At 40.3% G+C, this 22,418-nt stretch overlaps 1 protein-coding gene across 1 annotated transcript in view; it reads right to left on the reverse strand.

The window, feature by feature from the left end:
* The window catches only part of ASXL3 (ASXL transcriptional regulator 3), a 131,784-nt gene extending 109,669 nt beyond the window's left edge, over nt 1-22,115 (reverse strand). Inside the window, exon 1 of the mRNA XM_071554596.1 lies at nt 22,021-22,115. Within this exon, the coding sequence (XP_071410697.1) occupies nt 22,021-22,074 (54 nt within the window). The 5' untranslated portion in view covers nt 22,075-22,115. The remainder of the gene's footprint in view (nt 1-22,020) is intronic.
* Nucleotides 22,116-22,418: the final 303 nt, after the last annotated feature.

Genomic DNA, 22,418 nt, shown 5'->3' on the forward strand with positions numbered 1-22,418 from the left:
ATCACTTACCACACCAGGGAAAAAACACTTTCCAGTGAACTGCTAACAAGAGGACTGTAGTGCAGAGTCAAGACTAAGCTTTGCATAAGAAAGAAATCCTGAATTCTCAGCTCACCTACAAAATCAGAAGAGACCCTCTATATAAATGATGGGATTGTTAGTTTAATTTATATACACAGCTGCTTGTGACTACCTGAATCAAATCTGCTCAATTGTTTGCATTTCAGCCACTGGAGGGAACACAGCAGAGGGACAGAGTGAAGAAAGGCAAACCAGAGAGTTGGCCCTCTTGCCACACACAGATATTCCTGCAGAAAGTGAGAAACTTTGCCTGCAGCTAGCAGTTACATTGACAGAAAATGATTCTTCCAAACAAGAACCAAGTGTGGTCTGATATTGTGTTGCAGTCCAAAAGCAGCAGGCAGATCACTCTAGCGGGCTTGATGATGCTGATTGTGTGACCAGATCATAGTTAGCTGGAAGCAGCCAGATCAACTTCCCTTTCTGGAAGCTGCTGGAAGGGATCTGAAGGTCAGATAGCTGAAAAAAAATGAGGATCACTTTATTGCATGTGCTTGGTCAAATTATAGGCTGAGCCACTAGTCACAAACTGAAGCAATTCTACTTAGAACATTACTTAAATTAACTCAGGGGGAGAAGAAAGAGGAACAGTACAGTTATTCCCAGTGCTCCTACTCGTCAGCTAAAATATGAGTCAGGCTGAACTACACAATGGACAATCTTTACTGCCCAAAGACAGCAGGGTGAATAGAAGAACAAAAAAAAAATAACTTTCCCTCTCCTAAGCAGAAAATATATTTTCTAGGCACCCATTACTAAATTAATGACTTGAAAGATGGAGTATCGAAGAGGGTACAAGAACAGTGTCCTGGAAAAAAACAGCATTGTCCTATCCAGCTGCTTATTTTAGGTTAACAGGAGGACTGACTTCTGTTGTGGAAAATGCCCCTCTCAAATCTTTTGTGTTCATTTTTGATTAACAGCTTTAGTCACTGGGGAGTTAGCAGCAGCCTGGTAAAAGTTCAAAGCCCTTTGTGTGAAGAAAGATGGGCAAATGGTTCAGAGAGGAGGGGAGGGTACACAGTAGGGGAAGAAAGGAAGTGCATAGAGGTGGATGAAGAGGCAAAAACAGCAAGGAGAGGTACAAGATAAATGAAAAAGAGGGATGATAAGAAGAAGGGAAGATGCACTATGATCTATTTTAACACAAATTCTGAAATAAATATTCGTAGAACTCTTGCTGATGGTGATCAAGAGAAAGGTAAAGAGTAGTTTCCAGGTACTAAAATATTCAAAGAAGCTGAAATGGGAGTAATAATTCACCTGGCAGGACTTTTGTCTTTGAGCAGTTGCAATTACAATAACGAAATTATAAAATCTAAGTAGAGGAAAAGTGCATTTCATAAGACATGTCTTTCATAGTATGCTCCATACTATGAATTTGTCTTTGTAATCCATGTGACACTACAGATAAGCAGGAAAAGTAAAATTAAGCACGTAAAGAAACAAGGATGTAACATGAATAAGAAAGCAACACAAAAAATTTCCATAACCTGCTGAAATATATTAAGTTTTAACAGCAGTTATGTACATACTTGCTAGTTCACTCTTTTTAGTTTCAGAGATAGTGCTGCTGACCCGTAGAGTTAAAATAGTTTAAAGTACATTCATAAAGTAACTTCCTTCAACTCTCTTTCACTCAGAAGTACTTTAGTCCAGTCTACATGGAACAACTGGGAAAGCATTTCCTGAAGGAGGATTTCTATTACAGAATTTGCTTACAAGATGGTCTGAAACCTTCCAGCTTTGCTGACCTGCCAGATATGTAAGGCAGTATCAACTCCTAAACTACTGAATGAAAGGAAAGAGCAAGAAAGAAGCTGAATGATTTCTTTGTTTATGCCATTATTTTAACTGGATTGTTTAAGGCTTGTTCTGAGATGTCTGAATGCTTTTACTGTTCTTTTTAAAATTTTATGATGTCCTATTTCCAACCGATGTAAAGACAGCAACAGCACTTTGGAAATTCCAGATAAACTGTACACTTGACATTTTGAATTAAAAAGAAATTTAATTACAATTCACTTAAAATTAAACATACAGTTGGGTTATTCCTTTAAAAGGCACAAACTCTAACATCAGTGATATCTTGCCATTGCTCATGGTCTCATGGATCACACTGGAAAATGTAGCATAAAGTTTTCAACTCTAAACAACTGATTTATAATAACTTATGATCTGGTCTGACATACTGAAACAAATGGAAACCTTCACATTTTTCTCTTTGCTAAGGCAATCTCCTTGTCCAAGCAACCAGGAACTTCCACTTAAAGCCTCTGTCAGCACAGATCCATAAACACCTCTGACTATAACATGATGAACGTAGTGAGCACACAGAATCCTACCAGATTTCTGTAAGATTAGAAGATATCCTAGTGAGCATGATGTCAAACTTGCTACCCCAGTATGGGTTCCACTGTTAGGAAGAGGATTACTAGTGATGAATTCAGTTCAAGCAATGGAGCATCCAGATTCCCAGAATGACTGCTCAGTTCTGACAGTGCAGTCCAGCCTCCAGACTTCTGCTTAGCCATGTAAGCCACACCTCTCCTTGCATTCTATTGCAAACATTACATTGCCTTTCCCTCAGCCCAGCCTTTCCCCACTCTCCAAGTGATACTCTCATCTCCTGAGGTGTTGTAATACTCTTAACTTCCATATTTCCCACCTTTATGCATCCCTACCAAAATACCCTTCTTCCCTAGTCCTTACCACAGTACAAGCCTACAGTATATTCCTAAGACCCCTACAGCTCCTCAAATATGAGCACATTCACAGAGATGCAGTTCATTGCCATGGGTCCCCCAAACCCTGCACACAGGCACACAAGTGCTGCCCAGGTAGTCAGCACTGAATACCTTGCTAGCAGCACACTGTAGTTCTTAGGTGGTGACAGGACAAATTGGGTTGTCAATCTCCTGTGGCCTGTGGACCATATTCTCTGACTATTTAATTCAGAGTAGAAGTTTCATCAGTGCACCCAACTGAAAAACATGGGTCAAAGCAGTTTTAAAACTACGAATCATTATTCCAGAGAAGGGACAAGGGGCAAAACACAGCTCTGCCACCCAAAAATATTACAGAAATCTGCACTCATTCAGTGATCACAAAGGCCATGATCCTGAAATGCCTCTAATTCCAGCAGGGATAAAAATTCCCCTTTGGCACTTACCCCTGTATAAAATGAAGAGAAACCATGCTTAGGTGACTGGAACTAATAGAGCTGAATGGATATGTCAGCTGCCTTTATATTACAGATAACAGAAGAAAGAACTACCACCACGTGAATACATTCATCACTACGAAGAGAACAAAGAAAAAACCCTAAAATTAAGTAACACCAAACCTCAAACATATTTGCTTTCATATATGCTGTTTTCTCTACTGAAAGATAACACAATCATTTTTTTCTGAGACACTGAAAGGTTTGTTCTATAATTTGTTTCAGCATAAAAAAAAGGAATTACAAAGAGTCAAACTTCCTAGAAAAATCAAGAGAGAATGAATGTGTGTTTTGTTTCAGAAGCCTTCATCACTTAATTTCCTCAGGCAAACATAATGTGTAAGGGCTACTTCTTTTAATGTGAGAAATAAAATTCCTACTGGCTACTCTCTGAATGTACCAAATTTAACAGGAGGTGACAGTTGTGCCGATTTTCATGCCATTGCTTTACTATCAGAGTTTATCTTGTTAGACAGTGTCCTAAAGATATAGACCTAAGATTTCCAGAAGGAAAAAACAAAACAAAACAAAATAGGAAAAATGAAAAAAGAGGAGAAAATGAAACACAAAAAAATATTTTAAACCATGCACTCTTCATAAACATTCTTACATATTAGTTTGGGCCATTTTAAGTATTTCATCTTGATAAAACGCACACACTAAAAAGTTAAGAGAAGTTTAATGCTGCAACTGACATTGACTCCATTAATGCACCATAAATATATTTATGTTTCTAAAATATCTTTAATGACAGCAAACATTAAACTGCAAAAATTATACTTCCATTTAATTTTGTGGGATAGATGGCATGAAACTAACTCATGAAATTTATAACACATTTGATGCTTAGGGTGAATAGCCAGAATAAGTCACACTGATCCACTTTACCTCAAAAGGAAGTCCATAAACTTCACAACTCATTTATCTGGATTGTTCTTTACTCGCAGGATCATACTCCCCTCAAAATAATAACCAGAGATGGATAAAATAACTAAGAACCTTTCTTAGTAATTTTATCCCAGAAAGAAAGAACAGAATGTATTTAACGCATGGAAAACCTGGAATGAAATTCCTGAGAGGTATACAGCAAGTGATAAAGCTGGAAAAAATAAAAGTCCCTTGCAATCACAAACACAACAAAAGGCACTTTTAGTTCTTTAAGTTCTCTGAGCCTACCTGCTCAAGTGTTGATGGTAAAAGAGGAAACCAAAATCTCCACATGATGAAAAATTATGATTTTGGTATTGGTTTGGTTTTGAAATTTTTTTGGAGAGTTAAGAGTGAAGGGCGTGTGTTTGTTTGTTTTAAATAGAAGAACTATTCTTTCTGGTCAGAACAGACAATAGAATAGAGTTGAGTCTTAAGAGTCCTTGGGTGTTATGCACCATTTCCTTCCAAAGCTTGCACAATAATTTCACATCAGGTTTTATTAGTCTGAATCATGACATCATTATAGACAGAATAGAGTTCACTGCCACAATCCAGATCTACTGCTTAAATTGCTCTGAGAACAGATATGGCAAGTCATGTTTTTGAACTAAAGAAATACAGCCTTCTCACAGAATGTGTAAAGAGAGAATTCTTTTGTTAGCTGTCAGTGAGATTTTGCTATCTCTGTTAAATATATAATGGTTAGTGTCATAACAAAGATCAGCCATTGTGTTATGGCATTTATCTTCATGAGTAAAGAGAGGAAGGGCTACTGTAATTTATTCCGTCTCTCCTCATGAGACGATTAATGTCATAAGAGATTAGTTTTCAGTACTGCCTTGTACACAGAATAAAATACAGGGCTAGAGTGGGATGCTAGGCAGTTTTAATTGCCACAGGTTTGGAAGCCCACATTACTTGCATATAGTGTGGCTGACAATTAGTCATCTAAGATCTTCAAAAATAGGATAATATTTTGCAGCTCACTAACTCACATTCATTTTGTGTCATTTATTTGTTCACTCCTTCTTAGCAGTGTTTCCACACAGTCCTTTCCCCCATCTCGTCACCTAACTCCACCCACACTTGTCCTCTTAAATACACCATTTACTGTAGAACTGAAGTCCATATTGGTTGTTTATAGCAATTTTTGGTAGCATCTGTTTAAAGGTTTAAAGATACACTACTTAACAACTATTACTAAGAAACATTTGTCACAATACAGGCAGATTATAAAGAACAAATAATGGCTCTGTATCTCTGTTTGTAAAAGCTGTATAAACAGCATTCCTCACTATCTCAGAAAAGTTACATGCTTACATCTTCCCAGACCTTGTAAAATAATCCAAACATCCTAAATTGAAGAAAATAATCTTTCAAAAGCCTATCACTTTGGAGAAATACACACAGAATATTTTGTTTACGTGCTGCCTGCTCCTTCTTGTGAAAGAAAATACTTCAAGTAATACTGTGCTGTAAAAAAACTACCAACATGATAAGCAAAATTTCTGTTAAAAAGGAAAGTATTATTTTTCTCAAAAAATGGAACATGAATTGTCTTCATTTTCTTAAATTCTCCTTTTCTGGATACTGCTAAACCATAAATGTCCTTGATATAAAAGCTTTCTTTTTAAACAGCAATTCTTTACCATTGGTGTACATCAGACAGGACACATTATTAAAAAGCTCTCACGATGAAGTGTTATCTTTATCTAGGCTTCTCAAATATTGACTTAAATGTTTTTATCAGGCTATTAATCACAACCACATTCAATGTGAACAGCAACCGAGACCAGTCCTGACAGTGAGACCAGCCAGGTAAGAGGGCAACATTATGGCAGGGAAAAAGTATTGTGAAAGCTAAGGACATTTCTTATTGATGGTAAGTGGATAGGAGAGAAAAATCAATGGGTCCTCATCAGTACAACTGTCTACCAGCTGGATGCTGATTTCCCTTAGAGATTAAAACCAATAGGCACAACCACTTGGCACAGGTGTACAGATTCAATAGGACCTCCAGCCCGTGGAGAATACAAGTGAACAGTGACTTAAAAGCTGGAGTTTGTGAAGAGACAAAATACTGATTGTTAAACCTACATTTTGTAATCAGATCTCGAAACAAAATACTAAACATGGCTTCCCCCATGGGGGTACAACCTGAAAATGTTCAGGATAATGTGCAATTGTTGTGAAGGCTCCAAACTCCTGACCCTGTCTGAAGGAATTATTTCAAGCTATGAGACTGGCTGACCCCTCCAAGTCAAGCTGGACAAGCACAGGACCACGTTACAGTGCAAGATGGCCATCAGCCACACACAGCATGCATTACCATCACCAAACACCATAATCACAACCAAGTAATTGGTCAACAGAGTGGAATCACAGACAATTTTATAAGGGAATATAAATACAGAGAATTCTCACAAAGATAGGCTTCCTGTTCAAGACAAGCCTCCATTTTTAAGGGTCCTTAATACCATAGCACATTTCTTATCCTAAGACCCTCACTATACACTGAACAGATTAAACTGTTACCTGTCAGGATGGTAACTGTAACCCAAGAAAAGCAAACAAAGAGAGTAAAACATGTCTGTTATACAGTATATTCCATCATAGGTTTTATTCTTTTTCTATGTGAAACAACATAGGTACACATGACAATCTGAGTTTTCCCAAAGTCACATCTCTTTAGCAAATGCAGCACTGAAAATTGTCAGTTCCTAGGAAATGCTACCAGCAAACAAATTGAATGTCTATGGGGATTAGGCATATAATTTTAATGTTCTATAAGTTGATAATAATATAAATTTTAGCTGTATGGAAAAATGACACTGCCTCAAATTGGACATCCAGTCTAACTACTGAATTCATACTGTACTTTGGAAACAATCATAAAATTACAGAATCATTAAGGTTGGAAAAGACCTCCAAGATCATCGAGTTCAACTTTCAACCAAGCACCACCATGCCAACTAAAACACAGCACTAAGTGCCACATCCAGTCATTTCTTGAACACTTCCAGGTATGATGATTCCGACACCTCATGGGGCAGTCTGTTCCAATGCTTAATGATCCCTTCATGGAAAAAATTCTTCCCTATGTCCAACCTGAACCTCCTCTGGCACAGCTTGAGACCATTTATTCTTGTCCTGTCATTAGTTTCCTGGGAGAAGAGACTGACCCTCACCTGGCTTCAACCTCCTGTCAGGTAGTTGTAGAGAGTGATAAGGTCACCCCTGAGCCTCCTTTTCTCCAAACTAACCAACCTCACCCAGCTCCCTCAGCCATTCCTCATATGCCTTACTTTCTAGACCCTTCATCAGCTCTGTTGCCCTTCTCTGGACACACTCCAGCACCTTGATGTTGTTTCTAACATGAGGGGCCCAGAACTGGACACAGTACTCAAGGTGTGGCCTCACCAGTGCTTGGTACAGGGGGACAATCACTTCCCTGGTCATGCTGGCCACACTAGAGCTGATACAGGGCAGAATGTCATTGGCCTTCTTGGCCACTTGGGCACACTGTTGGCTCATGTTCACAGCTGGGTGTTGACCAGGACCCCAAGGTCCTTTTCCACTGGACAACTTTCCAGCCACCCCTCCCTGAGCCTGAAGTGCTGTGGGGGGTTGTTGTGACCCAAGTGCAGAACTCAGCAGTTCAGCTTATTCAACTTCATACCACTGGCCTCAGCCCATCGATCCAGCCTGTCCAGAACCCTCTGCAGAGCCTTCCCGCCCTCCAGCAGAACAACACTGTCACCCAACTTGGTGTCATCTGCAAACTGACTGAGGGTGCACTTGACCCCCTAGTCTAAACCATCAATAAACATGTTATAGAGGAGTGGCCTCAACCTGAGCCCTGGGGAACATCACTGGAGATGGGCCACCAGTTGGATTTAACACCATTCACCACCACTCTCTGGGCTTGGCCAACCAGACAGTTTTTAATCCAGTGAAGAGTACACACATGCAAGCCAGAAGCAGCCAGTTTCTACACAAGAATGAGGGAGACAGTATCAAAGACTTCACTGAAGGCAACACCCACAGCTTTCCCTGAACTATTAAATTGGTCACCTGGTCATAAAAGATCAGCTTGGTCTAGCAGGATCTGACTTTCCTAAACCCATGCTAGCTGGGCCTGAGGCCCTAGTTGACGTGTATGTGCTATGAGATGCCTCTTGAGATGATTTATTCCATAACCCTCCCGGACACCATGGTCAGGCTGACAGGCCTGTAGTTCCCTGGATCCTCCTTCTGACCCTTCTTGCAAGTGGACATCACAATGGCCAAACTCGAGTCTTCAGGGACCTGCTGGGTGAACCAGGACTGATGATAAATGATGGAGAGTGGCTTGGTGAACTCTCTTCCACTGGCTTCCTCAGCAACCTTGGGTGGATCCCATCCAATCCCGTAGACTTTTGAGTTGTCTAGGTGGCACAGCAGGTCACTACTTCCTCCTGGAGGAGGGGGTCTATTTTGCTTCCCACACCTGTCTACCAGCTCAGGGGACTGGCTGCCCTGAGTATATCGGGTCTTTCTGTTGAAGACCGAGGCAACGAAGGCATTAAGTACCTTGGCCTTTTCTTCATCCTTGGTTACAATGTATCCCCATGCATCCAGTAAAGGATGGAGATTTTCCTTGTCCCTCTTGTTAATGCATTTATAAAAACACTTTGTATTGTCTTTCACCACAGTGACCGGATGGAGTTCTAACTGAGCTTTCACCATTCTAATTTTCTCCTACAAGACCTAACAATATCTCTGTACTATTCCTGAGCTGCTTGCCCCTTCTTCCCAAGGTCATAAACTTTTTTTTCTCCCCCAAGTTCCAGTGAAAGCTCTTTATTCAGCCAGGCCAGCCTTCTTCCCCAATAGCTCATCTTTCAGCACACAGGGATGGCCTGCTGCCACACCTTTAAGATTTCCTTCTTAAGGTATATCCAGCCTTCCTGGTCTTCTTAGTTTTTTAGAACTATTTCCCATAAGGCTTTATGAACCAGTGTCCTGAACAGGCTGAAATCTGCGCTCTGGAAGTCCAGGGCAGAAATTTTGCTGACTCTTTTCCCTACTTCACTGAGAATTGAAAACTTCTACCATACCATGGTCAAGACAGCCTCAGACCTAGAATCTCCATCCTGAAGGTGTTTTTTTATTGTTGCTCTACAAATAACCTAGGCAAGATAATCTGAAAACAATTCTGAAAATTCCAATAGGAGTTTTTACTACCACATGAAGGTGAAACTGTTTCAGACAACAAATTTGTTTCTTTCCATTATTTCAAAAGGAGTATTTGTAATTTCAACAATAATCCTTTGGCCAAGATAGAGCACAGTGTAACTTGCTCTAAAAAGAAACAGAATGCAACATAATGTAAACATACTATTTCATTTCCAAGACAAGACCCTGTCTCTTACAAAGGAGAGAAGACAGATTATGGTTTTTCATCTTGGTGTTTCCTTGCAATCCTTATACTCCCAAAGCCTGAGAAAAATCCAAACTATAAAGATAAAGGTCTGGGGACTTCAGCTGATTATCTAATTAAGTGAAATGGTAGCAAAATTAATAAATAAACAAATTAAATGCAATTTTATCCTTGAATTGAGAAGGTGGGGTTTTTTCCCATTTTTTCATTGTCAGTGAGATTGATTTTTTCCTCCTTTAGTATCTTTGCTATTCTACTCTTCATTGCTATAAGAACATCTCCGCTTTCTTCACTGCTTCACATTTTCTTCAATGCAGTCCTGTCATTTTTCTCCTTAGGATTACATCAGTATCACCCAGGCACACACTCCTTTCACCGCATGACATGCCAACAGATGCAAACCCAGTTTCATTCTCTTCTACTAATCCCAGAAAATGTATGCAAGTACTAAAAGTACTAAGCTTCATAACTATTATTATGTATGTATGGAGCATTTAAAACCTCATTTTTTCCAGAAAATTAAATCTCAGGATGCAGATCCCTTCCCTCCTCCTCCACACCCAAATTTTTCTATAAAATGAACATTTAACAGTACTTTAATTAACACATGAACTTCTTGTCACAACAGCTCCAGCAATGCTGACAACAGAAAACAGGTGCAGTGTTTTTTTAATCTTCTTAAATCTCTTATTCTCTTTGCCGCTCTTTCAGAACCATTTCCGAGCCACCATGCATTTATACCAATCTCACTTATCTAGGCAGCCTGTTTTGTAGACCTGGCTCAAAATGAAGACAGGAGCATTATTTCAGTCTATTTAACATTACTTTAAGTAGCTTGAAACCTTCTCCTACAGCTCAGACACTAATATAATGAGTTAGCACATGGAAATTATAGTGTGAAACTGAGTCTGTCATTGTTAAGGACAGTTAAAATTTACTATACAGACAGATATTTATTTTCTTGGAGTTGTTTTTTTTTAGTTAATAGAAGTGTAAAAGGCTCTGCAAATTATAGAACCACAGAATGATTTGGGTTGGAAGAGACCTTAGAGATTACCTAGTTCCAAATATCCTGCCATGGGCAGGGGGACATCTTTTACTGGCCACATTGCTCAAAGCCCATTCAAGATGGCTTTGAACACTTCCAGAGACTGGGGAATCACAGCTTCTCTGGACATCCTGTACAGCATGATGACAATGTTTTGATGTGTCAAACAGTATTTCCAAGCAAAGTAGGTAACCCTATGAATTCATGGAGACCAGTGTTTTCTTTCGCAAAATAGCAATGCTTTTCTAATCTTTCGCAATCCATACAAAACATTTTTGATCAACTGTTCTGATTCTATTACTTAGATTTTTTTCTAGTTCTCCATCTACTATTGATGTTTTCACTGTGTCGTTCAAAGACCTGAAGGCTACTGTTTTGGAGTCCATGAAATACAACAGCTCAAATCATCGCTCAGACACGAACTTTTTCCTCAAGGCCGTCTACTCTGCCCACTCCTAATATTGCTTTTCTCTTGCACTGTATCCTGCACCCTTCATGTATCTGTTCATTTCTCCTGTATTTATAATCTCTTTCTTTGGAAAACTCCCCATACAGCAGTATACAAGTTCTGAAGTCTCCTTCCTCAAGTGCTGATGCTGCTGTGGGCCTGGAGGCTAAATTAACAACCCACAATGGTTACAGTGAACATCAAACATTTACTGTGAAGGTTTGATCAATAGTACAGGTACTTAGTAAATGCAACAATCAGTGATGCATGAATAAAAAGCATGCTGTAACTAGCACAGACAGATTGATAAAAATCTCTGAGTTTACTTTATGAAGCCACAGCCCTCTAGTTCTTAAGTGGTTCTACAAATCTAAACCAGAGCATATTTTAACATCACAACCACTTAGTAGGGTTCATCATCATTCAAAGATCATCATTATGACGAAGGAAAGATCCTTCTTCATAAAAAACCTGCAATGTTCAAGCTACCTTAAAGCAGCAATTCCATTTTATTTCAGTGTCTGGTCTTTGGGTGCCCATCTCATGCTCCAAACCCCACAGGTTTCACTAACAGACTTTTACTAAAGACAAGGGGCATCAATCCAAGAGAAAGTCATAGGGCTGATTACCCTTTACATTCCACTCAGAAGGGCAGCTCTCATTCCAAAACCAATAGGGGAAACTGGCATTGAGCCAGCTGATCCCTGAACACTGACCAGAGGAACAGCATTTTAGCATGAAGAATTTTATTGGCAGGATGAAACAACCACAGTACTGGACCCACCCAAGAGCTGGAAGCAGCATCCACTTCTTGCTATCTCCCCAAAGGATGCTGAGGCTCATTATAGGCAGATCAAATGTCCCAGTCATGAAGCCCTGTTTCTATGATTCTTCCAGTCAGTTTGATAGGCCTGTAACCCAATAGTTAACCCAACACTTGAATACTTGTTTTATATACATATGCATATACATATAAGATTTGGGCTGCTAAGTCAGGAATTCAAAAGATCACAGCAAAACATTCAATCCTTACTCTATCCTCCTAGCAAATATTTCCTTTTGGAATGCCTGGCAAAAGCACTTTAAGTATTGCCCAGGAGGCCACTGTTGTATTGTGATCTCTATTCAAAGTCTCCAGCTGCACAGATGTACTGGGCAGGGCGACCTAAATCATCATAGAATCTCCACCATTATTTTAAAAGATCAGTAGACCTATTAAAGGCACCTCATGCTCTAGAGGAAGGAACACTGCCCGCTTCTCTTCTATGACCTGGTCTGATGGACCCAAGCGTTTGCGGAACTGTCCAGCCATTCTGCAGACATGTGCTTAACAGATAGGAGATGTTTAACAACGCAACACAACTTGACAGAACAGCATCCCAGGAACAAAAAGAAAGGAAGACAAGCAACCTGTTTGACAAGGATTGCCAGTGTAGCAAAATGGGCTACAAAGATTTTTCTTATTCTTGACCAAAAAAGCCCCACAACCAACAACCCCATCAAAACAAAACAAACAAAACCACACCACAAAAACCCCCGAAAGCACAAAAACCAAACCAAACAAAAAAAACACAACCAACCCAAAGTTTAAAACCAATAGACCTCAATACAAGAACAATAACCTGGGCAAACACTTGACAGTCCTGACCCCTGACATCTTCAGAAAGATAGACACCTGTGGAGCCATGGATCATCTTTAAACCAGTAACAAAAAAGTATTACCATCTTTTTAACAGAAACTTATTTGAAGAGTTCTCCAACAGTGATTTATGGAGCTTATTCCACAGCTAGACAGTGAGTCTCACTCAGTTATTTTTCTTTTTTCTTTACAAAACAGAAAACGAGCGCTAGCAAGATGTCTCAATCTGCATTATGAACAAAACAAGTTATGAAATAGATCAGAATGCTCTAAGCACTGCTGCTCTACACACAAACCTGCTGTGGTATTGCTGCATCAAACTCGCAAAAAAATCAAGAGACTAACTGCAAAATGCCTCAAAAAACCCCAGAGAATATGAATGAGAACCATCAAGTGGACACAGAATTCTCAATTTGTACAAGAATATTGTTCTTTTCTGTCTAGTCACTGTCAGGAAAAAAAGACAATGCATCTGAATTCTAAATCATGCCCATCAGACAACTTTTCATAATCATTTTATTTTCCTAGTTCTCTCAATTTTTAAAGTAGAATATGAATTTCCACAAAAAAAGTTCAGATTGTGGCAAAGACAGACAAGTCCCAGCTTCCATGGGGAATGAAAGCTAGCAAGCAATTTTATTGATTTCACAAAACTACAACTAACTTGGGGGATGTGACTTCTTTTCAAGTTTAAACAGACAAGGTGACCTGGAGGCCCTCTCCAACTTTATCTCCTATAATTATTAAAGTTATGCTCTAATTAAGATGCTTCTCTCACTCTCAACACCAAATTCCAAAGAATTTCTCATTGGTCTTACCTGTCTAGAATTTCTAAATGACAGAAATGCCAAATTAGGTTCAAGAAGTTGGTATGACCTGAGAATGTCATGATTTTGAGATAGCTGTCAGAATCTTGCTCCAGAAGAATGTCATCAGGCTATGGACAATAGAGGTCTATTTTCTCCTGCTACCCTTGCTAGGTAGGCAATATTGGCAGGCAGGCATAGTGACATGGAATGAATGTCACTTCCTTCTCTAACACAGCAATGTCACCAGCTGACGGATAACTGGGAATTTTGAGATGTAAAAAGAATTAACATTTACCCAAAAAATGATATTAATAGTTGTTCAGTTACAACTGATGGAACAGAAAGAAAAATAATCAAACCAGAAAGTTTAAACTTTATGAAGAATAAAGTACTTTGGCAATACAATAGTGGTTGAGTCTCATATAAAAAGAAGATTCAAATCACAAAAGCAAGAACAAATCATACAGGACATGATGGCTGACTGTGAGATACTACACAATGGACATTTCAAAAGGCATTTCACACACTATGTGATCCACCACACACAGTTAGGCAGGTTCTCTAGGTGAAGTGTCAGCTGAAACAGAGTAAAACTTTGACCTTCAATGTTTGATACATAGTTCAGAGAAGACTCTCTTCCCTTCCAAGTTACACAGGAAGCTAACTACAATAAAACAAACAAACTATACCTGGAAGAATTGCTTCACTGAATTCCTAATCCTGTTTATACTTAAGCAAGATCACAAGAAAGAAAGAAAATAGCTTTGAGTTCTCTGAAACAAATAATCTAGTAGCTCAAGATCTTGTCTCTCAAGGAACACTTCAATGGTTTAGAAGTTTAGGAAATGTTATCTGTAAATCAGATTATGCTCTATAGGATGCAACTGTCACCCACAGGATAATGATCTCTAGAGCTGAGCCTCTACAAGCAGTGAGTAGATTCTCACCACAGGCTTGGCTAGACCAGTGTATATATATAGGAGGGCAATTTTAAAATAGAACATGCAATATGTGCCTTTTAAATAAATTACTTTCTGACACTCCAAAATCATGAACAATAATCTAGGACATGACCTGAAATGTCTTCTATGGAGAACTATATAGCCCAACCCTCTGATGTGTCTGATGATTCCAGACAACAGACTGAATTGCAGTTCAGATTCTGGTAGATTCTGTAAAGACAGAAACCAAACTCAAAGCAACACTACAAAGCAAGTCTTCTCATACACCTGAGGTACAGGATGCCACATCAGAGGCACAACCTGCCATGCAACAGCTTAATTCAATATGTTAAGAAGTCATGTAAAAGATCCTCAGACAGTGAGGAAAGTTATGTGCCAGAGTCCACACAGATCCTGTCCTGCTGAGCTCAAGCAACTAAAGAGAGCTGAGCCTTTAACAGTCAAAGGATGGAAACATCAGATCACCCGGAGATTTCTGTTCCAACATCAGGAATACCAGAACTTGCTTGAACCAAAGTAAATGGAGCTGCTCTAGACCCCTTCAACACTAAGTACTACCCCTAATCGCAATCAGTGCTCTGACACCAAAGCAGCTCCATGAAGACAGCATGCACTGCCAGATGGCTTATTAACTGTTTCTTGACACTCACGATGTCTGTGCTAAAGCACTACTGCCATTCAGAAAGTTGTAGGTCACCCTTTCAAACGAAGATTAGCTGAAGGCTAATCTCGAGGCACCTCTACCTTCTCCATTCCCAGCAAATACATCTCCTCCCAAGAAAGCAAATCCAGCAACAGAAAACTATCTAGCAGAACTTTGCAAAAACAGAGCAGCCTCAGAGGGACAGTATAAGATATGGAGGAAGAAAATTGTCATTCAAAGCTGGCAAGTGATTAAATGGGCCACTTCCAACCAAACTGTTGCACTTGAACAGCAGGAGCATTTGCTACCTGGACTAACAGGATGAGCAAATGGGCTGTACCAGGATATGCTGCTTATTGTTCTGCTTTTACACTGGAAGCAGACCCAGAGCGAAGGCTAAGGTATTTCATTCCTTCAGTCTGCACATTCCTCAGAAGGAGGAATTGCTCCATTTCAACTGGAACCCATGGAACCATAATTAAATAATTTCAACTAATCACATCTTCTCCCAGGTCCTGAGACCACAAAAGGAAGCCTCTATTTAGTTATGGCTAACTACAAGGAATGGCAAGATTATCATCATCATACCCAGCAAAAGGGAAAATACCTTGAATCTTACAGCATTAAAAAAAAAACAACCCAAAACAAAACAAACAAAAAAAAACCAAACAAAAAAACCATCAAATCCTATCCCTCCAAAGCAAGAGGTCAAGTTTAGCAAATCACTCTCCAAGTGACTGTACAAAGAACAAAGAAAAGCTCCAGTATTAAGTACAGTAAATTTGGCTTTTCACCTTGCTACCTGGTCCAGACTAGGATTCTGCAATGACATGTTTTGATCCAGGGAACTAGTGAACTGGGCTAGCAAATCCAAAGCAACCTAGCTATGAAGGGTGGGTAGGGTGTTGGGTGGGGTTGGTGGAAACTACCTCACTATGGTTCCATGGGCTCATATGTAACTGACCAAATCTACTGGAAGAAGAAAAAACATCAGTTATTTCAACAGAAGCATGCAGTATGTCAGGAAAATATTGCCTCTTCTACAGAGAAAGGCAAGTCAGAAGCCACTGGAAACATTCACTATAACAGTGAACATTAAATCATACCTTAAGGCACTGAGAACACCTTCACACTGTTGAGAAATGCTCATATTTAGGTTCCTGTAAAAGTATTCCCCTATGTTACCCTGCTTTGACAGAAGTAACGTGACACTAACGAGAACAGGTCCTGTTCCTGTGTCAGGTTGCTGCCCACCTGAAGGTCTGCAAGACCAAGGGTTAAAGGGCTGTCTCAAAATAAAGAGTTAAAATGTCTTTTCTCTCAATCTACCCCAGAAAAATGGAAAAGGTGAGCTGAAATAGATGAAATTTGTATTTTGTTTGTAGGTCACCTGTTAAGATAAAAATTATTAAACCCATGCTTTTTAATAGTATTATTTCATACTAACAGAATAAAATATTGACAATTAAAACCACAGAAGGTACTACAAAAAAACCCAAAACCTGCAGGCTTAACCTTGTCTAACAAGTGCAAAAATTATTTTGAATAAAACAAACTCAAGGAAACCCTAGAGCAAAGCAAAATAAAATATAGCTCTTCAAAGCAGCATTGACTGTGGATCAAAGGGAAAGGCCATCAAAACTTCCCAAGCCACAATGTTTCTGCATGTCTGAAAAAGAATTAACTCAGAACAAATATGAAAATAGTGGGTCTCTGTTAAGCCAACAACAAAGAAATGTTTAATACCATAAAACAAAGTTATGTCAAATCTCCCACTTTTAAAGGTACACAAAGAGCCTTTCACACAATGCTTTAAAATGCTATTTATAGTAACAAAAGTGAAGACAACATAAAAGTCAAAGGGATTGTCATCTCTAGTCTAGCTACACACAAGTTACTATTTTGCTTTTTTTGTTTCATTTGTGGTCTTCAAATACTAAGATGCAATACAAAAACATTTCCATACTGCAATATGGTCTGTTTCAACCACACTATCTCAGCATACCAGATGAAGCAACAATCAGCTTTTGGGCACATTAAACAGTTGCATGCAAGCTCATAATTCCAATGGGCTTTTGTTGTTTAGGCACCAAATATACACACATCATCTGAACCACAAGGACTCTCCATAGCACCATACAGCATTAAGTCTTCAGTAGCACAAGCAAACCTTTCTTTCAGAGCAAAATTTTGAGAAGAAAGGGCAAAAATACTAGTGAGGTGATCCAACACACGAATAACCAAACAAGCACTACTGGTCTTACTCTTGGATTTTCTTGTTTTATTGTCAGTTAGTGGCAGAGACTGAACTGAACTGTGTTTCAAAATACCACTTACAGAAAAGTGGAAAGGGCAAGCTATTCAGAAAAGAAAAAATCTTTTTTATATGCTACCATAAACTATCACCCCTCATAGGCAGATGGTCTACGCTTCTGAGCTCTGCATTCCCAAAGTGAGCAGCCTCCACTCATTTTGTTCAGGCCTCTTTCCCACTTCTACAAGTAACAAAAGAATCATGTCTAGAAGTCAAACGATAAAAGCTGGATCATTGCAACCTACTTAAAACTGTTTTGCCACGTGTGTGGCAGGGTATCCTTGGGTAGGTTTTGTTCTCAGTATTCTTCATTTCACTATTTTTATGCAGAATTTTATGGTACGCAATTACTCAGAGGAAGAATTCACTATTTCAGGACTTTCAGAAACAGCTTGAGAGTCCTTGTGAAATTAAACATATAAAAGTTTTTTTCAACTGAAAGGAATCACTACAAATTGCTTTAACTACTCAAGTGTTTAACCATTCTATTCAATTTTAATGAGTTTCATATATGTCCAGAAAACAACAATACGGTTACATCAAATGAGGATCAACTAAAAGACAGAGGAAAGACAGGATGTTTCTCTTCCTTCCTTGACAGATTTTCTTTTGTTCTTGTTCTTTCAAGTGTTCTATCTTAGTCTATCAAACACAAAGAGCAAAAAACTGGTATCAAGATAACGCCCAGGTCATACATAAGCACTGCTGTAGTCTGCTGCGAAGTGCAAAGTAAGTGGACATATCAGGACTACACCAGAGATACACTCTTTGGCAAGTTTTAAAGACAGGTTGCAATTTTGTTCATAAAAATGTATGTTCTACAAAATGGGTTCTGTAACATGAACTGTTCATGGTATGCCACCATTCCATTGATCCCACACATGCGTTCATTTCTCAGGAATGCTTATAAGCTGGGCTATGCCTTGCCCTTAGATAAGCAGACTTGCATGAGGAAAAAAGAAGTGTGTCGCAGACAGAAAGTTTCAACTCTCTGCAGGAGACTTCTTCCATAAAATGCAAGTTCTGATACAGAACATGCCAGTGGCTCCTGCTTTACTGCCTGTGTCACATACGTGGTATTTACAGCAAGAGATTAATATAATGGCAGTCCTTTCCTGCCTGAGTTTTAAAAATTAAGGGAACAGCTTGAAAAAACACTGCATTGCAGGCACTTAACTCTTCAAAGATCCCATAATCAAATACTGAAAATGTGCAAATACAACACTGTCTATTTGGAGCCTTAACACTTACACATTACAATGCATTTTAAGGCTGTCATGTAAAATATTTTTCTGAAGTATTTCTGCTTTTTTCATTGTGAATGTGGGAATTGGAGAGCTGTGTAACAATTTCAGGCTCAAATCCAGTTTTTGTCCTCTTTTTTATCCATGATTATTACATGGTGCATTATAAGTTTCAAAACAGATTGAATACAGAGACATGACCATATCCATTTCTCTTATAATTACTGTGAGAGAAGAAGTAATAGAGAATGAATAGGCAAAAGTGTAGCCATAGAAGGAAGATGATTTTACGAGTATGAAACAGAACTACTACAGAGACGTTGTTGGTACCGTAACTACCTCTCCCACAGATTTCCTGAACAGCTTTGAGTAAGGTACTTAATCTTTCCATGCCTCAACTCAGCATGGGTAACGCAGAGGTCAAAATACTTAACCTCATAGGCATGTTGCAAGTATAGAAACATTTGCATTTGTAAAACTACTGGGTACTGCTAATAATAGCTGTGTATGTATCACTGAAACATAAAAGAAAAATCTGCTTCAGCACTGTCTGAAAAGTGTATAAAAATTAAGTATGGCATCTCACAACAAACAAAGAAAATAAAATTAAAATTCAGCAGCTCTAGTGAGTGAACTTGGGAAACTAACATGCAAGTACAGCATCTAAAGTGCACAACAGAGTGATAAAGCAATACCAGCAAAGTTACCTCTGTCATCTCACACTTTCTAGCACTTCACTTTGAAAGCCCAATATTGTTGCAATGTAAGGACTTTTGTAAAAAAACTAACATGTAAATATTCATACAGTTGCCATATGTATTAATTCACTGCCTTATTCCTAAAAATAATTCAGCAGCATAGAATTTTACAACATATTGATCTAGGTACCTCATGAGTCGTTTTTTGTGAGCAGGTATCAATCACTTCATTGTTTACTTGTCTGTGGAATGAAATTGATTTAATCAAACCTAGCAGTAATACATTATTGATGTAACCCAAGAAAATAAAGTAATAATGAACCATCAGGGTCCTAACATAAAACACTGTAAGGAGAAGCAATTTTGGCTTCAATCTTTCATTGTGACTTGCAAACAAAAGTGACTACAAACGTAGTAAAGCCCAGTGCAAAACTGTAGTTGCTCTGAGAAGCACTACATATAATTCACATGAGAGACTTGGGACAACCTCTACAGAACGTGGCAATTCCAGGAGGCTGGACAAAACCACACTGGGGACCTCGTGTATCTTCACCACTTATATACAGCAGCGTAACATCTTACATTTTACGTGATTCCAGCAAATCATGACTCTTCTGAGGGAAATATGAGGTGATACAACATCATGAAAATAAGAGTCTTAGCCCTTCTCCACAGCAATGTTTTTGTTCTCCAGAGGCTTTAAACTTTTCCATATATTTGACCACATGGGAAAAGCAATTTTACTTGATACACAATAAATTCTTTTATACACATTTGTCAAACAAAATACAGCTTATAATGATAAATGCAGCAGCAACTTGAGAGAATAAAGTTACAACAGCCATGGATGTATTTTATAGACTTCTGAATACATGTTGTCAGTTTAAAGCACAGAGAAACAAGTACCGTAGCAACATCCACTGCCAAAACTATTTTGGCAAAGGTGAGTGTTTTACTGCAGTTAAACTTCTCTTATGGTCATGAGAAATAAAAGCGGACAGCAGCGACACCATATCAGAACATCTTCACTAATGCTGCATTATTACAAAATGTTGGGGGATGTACAGTGAGCCACTTCTGAATTTAGAGCTGCCCAAGACTACGAGAATACCTTGATACAGCTCACAGAGACATCTATAGGTAGTGGCTGTTTAATACCTTATAATTATTTATATAGGAGAGAGAGAGAGGCTGAACTTCCATCTAGGAATTCATATAACGAGGTGAAAACATTTTGACAGGAAAAGCGCTTCACAAATAAACTAAACAAATAATAGTGGTAAGATATCATTACCCATTACCAGAAACAGATGCAACATTAGTACTGGCATGTTACTTAAGCAATTCAGTCTGTATCAGAGATGAACAGAAGATAAAGTTGGTGTAGATACAAAAAGCAACATAACCAGCAACATCTCCAGCTTCATCATCTTACTACACACTCGGCTGAAGCTGAACCAGATCCAACTTTGCAGAAGAAACACATAGGAACGTGTACAACCATATGTGCTGTACTGTGGATAACTATTTGTTTTAAAATTCCTACAATGGAGAGAACCCGAACATACTCTGAAACGGAAAAACAACATAAATAATGTGCTGTTACACTTAGGAAACAGTAATACAGTATCATGAAAACAGATACAGTAGGGTAAGGGAGACAGTTTCTTAATGAAGTGGGAATGGACTGGCTCTCCCGAGCCACAGAGCCCTTCCAGAAGCGGGTTTGATTGCCCTGGATATTTACCGGCTCGGTAGGAGAAGTACAGAGGGTGAAGCAAAATCCCAGGACAGAGTTGCCTCTAACGCCCCTCACCCCGGTCCTCCTGTCCGCACTAACGGGATGAAAAGGCAATTCCCGTCTATTTCACTTTTCTCTAGATTAAAAGCAGGCATTTCCTTGGGATATCTGATGCACGAACTTTGCAGAGATAGGCACAATCCCTGGCCATTTTACACACACGCACACTCACGCAAATAAAGAAGAAAAGAATAGAGGAATTTCCTCACGCACACACCGCGGAAGAGACGCAGCTATTTCTCCTCTCCAGGCAGGCGGGGACGGGAGGAAGAGCCGCGGGCTGCCCGGACCGTCCGCCCGGGCTCACCCCGGCACTCGCATCCGACCCTTCCCTCCCCGCCGGCCGCGCTCCCTCCCGCACGGGCACTCCCGCACCCCTTCCCGCTCCTTGCACACACGCCCTGGCTCCCTCTCCCTCATCCTCCACTCGGAGCCCCTCGCACACTCTTCCCCTCAGTCTCTCTCACACTCTTTCTCTCTCTCTCTTCCCCCTCCCGTCCCTCCCCGCCGGCCCCGACCGCCGGCAACAAAGCGGCGGGGCGGGCAGCGCGCCGGGCTGGCGGCGGCGGGACGCGCCGCACCGCACACACATGTGCACACACACACGTGTACACACATACACACACATGTGCGCACACACACACGTGTACACACACAGACACACACATGGAAACACACACACACAGACACACACACACACACACACACGGACACAATGCTGCTGCTGCTGCTGCTGCTGCTGCCGCCGCGGCACCTACCAGGCGGGCAGCCTCGGCCCAGGTGCGGTCCTTCTTCTTCCTCTTGTCTTTCATGTTTGCATCTCATTGAGGTGGTTCTGGGCGGGGGGGCCGGGGGGAGGGCGGATCGGGGCGGGAGTGGGGGGGCGCCCGGAGGGGTTCCGCGCGGACAATGATACGGTGACACGGAGCGCTGGAGCCCCCGGGGCGGGAGGGGAGGGGCGGGGGCGGAGGAGGAGGAGGAGGCGGAGGCGGAGGAGTGGGGGAGCGGCTCCCCGCGGCGGCGGCACAGCTGTGACAGCTTGGGGGATGCTCCGCCGCGCTCACAACAATGCGCTGTGACGTCACGCGGGGGGACCGCGCCCGCGCCCAACATCCCCGCGGCGGCGGCGGCGGCGCCCCCCGCCCCAGCGCGCGCC

This window comes from Pithys albifrons, chromosome 4 (genome assembly GCF_047495875.1).
Source record: "Pithys albifrons albifrons isolate INPA30051 chromosome 4, PitAlb_v1, whole genome shotgun sequence".
Classification (NCBI taxonomy): domain Eukaryota; kingdom Metazoa; phylum Chordata; class Aves; order Passeriformes; family Thamnophilidae; genus Pithys; species Pithys albifrons.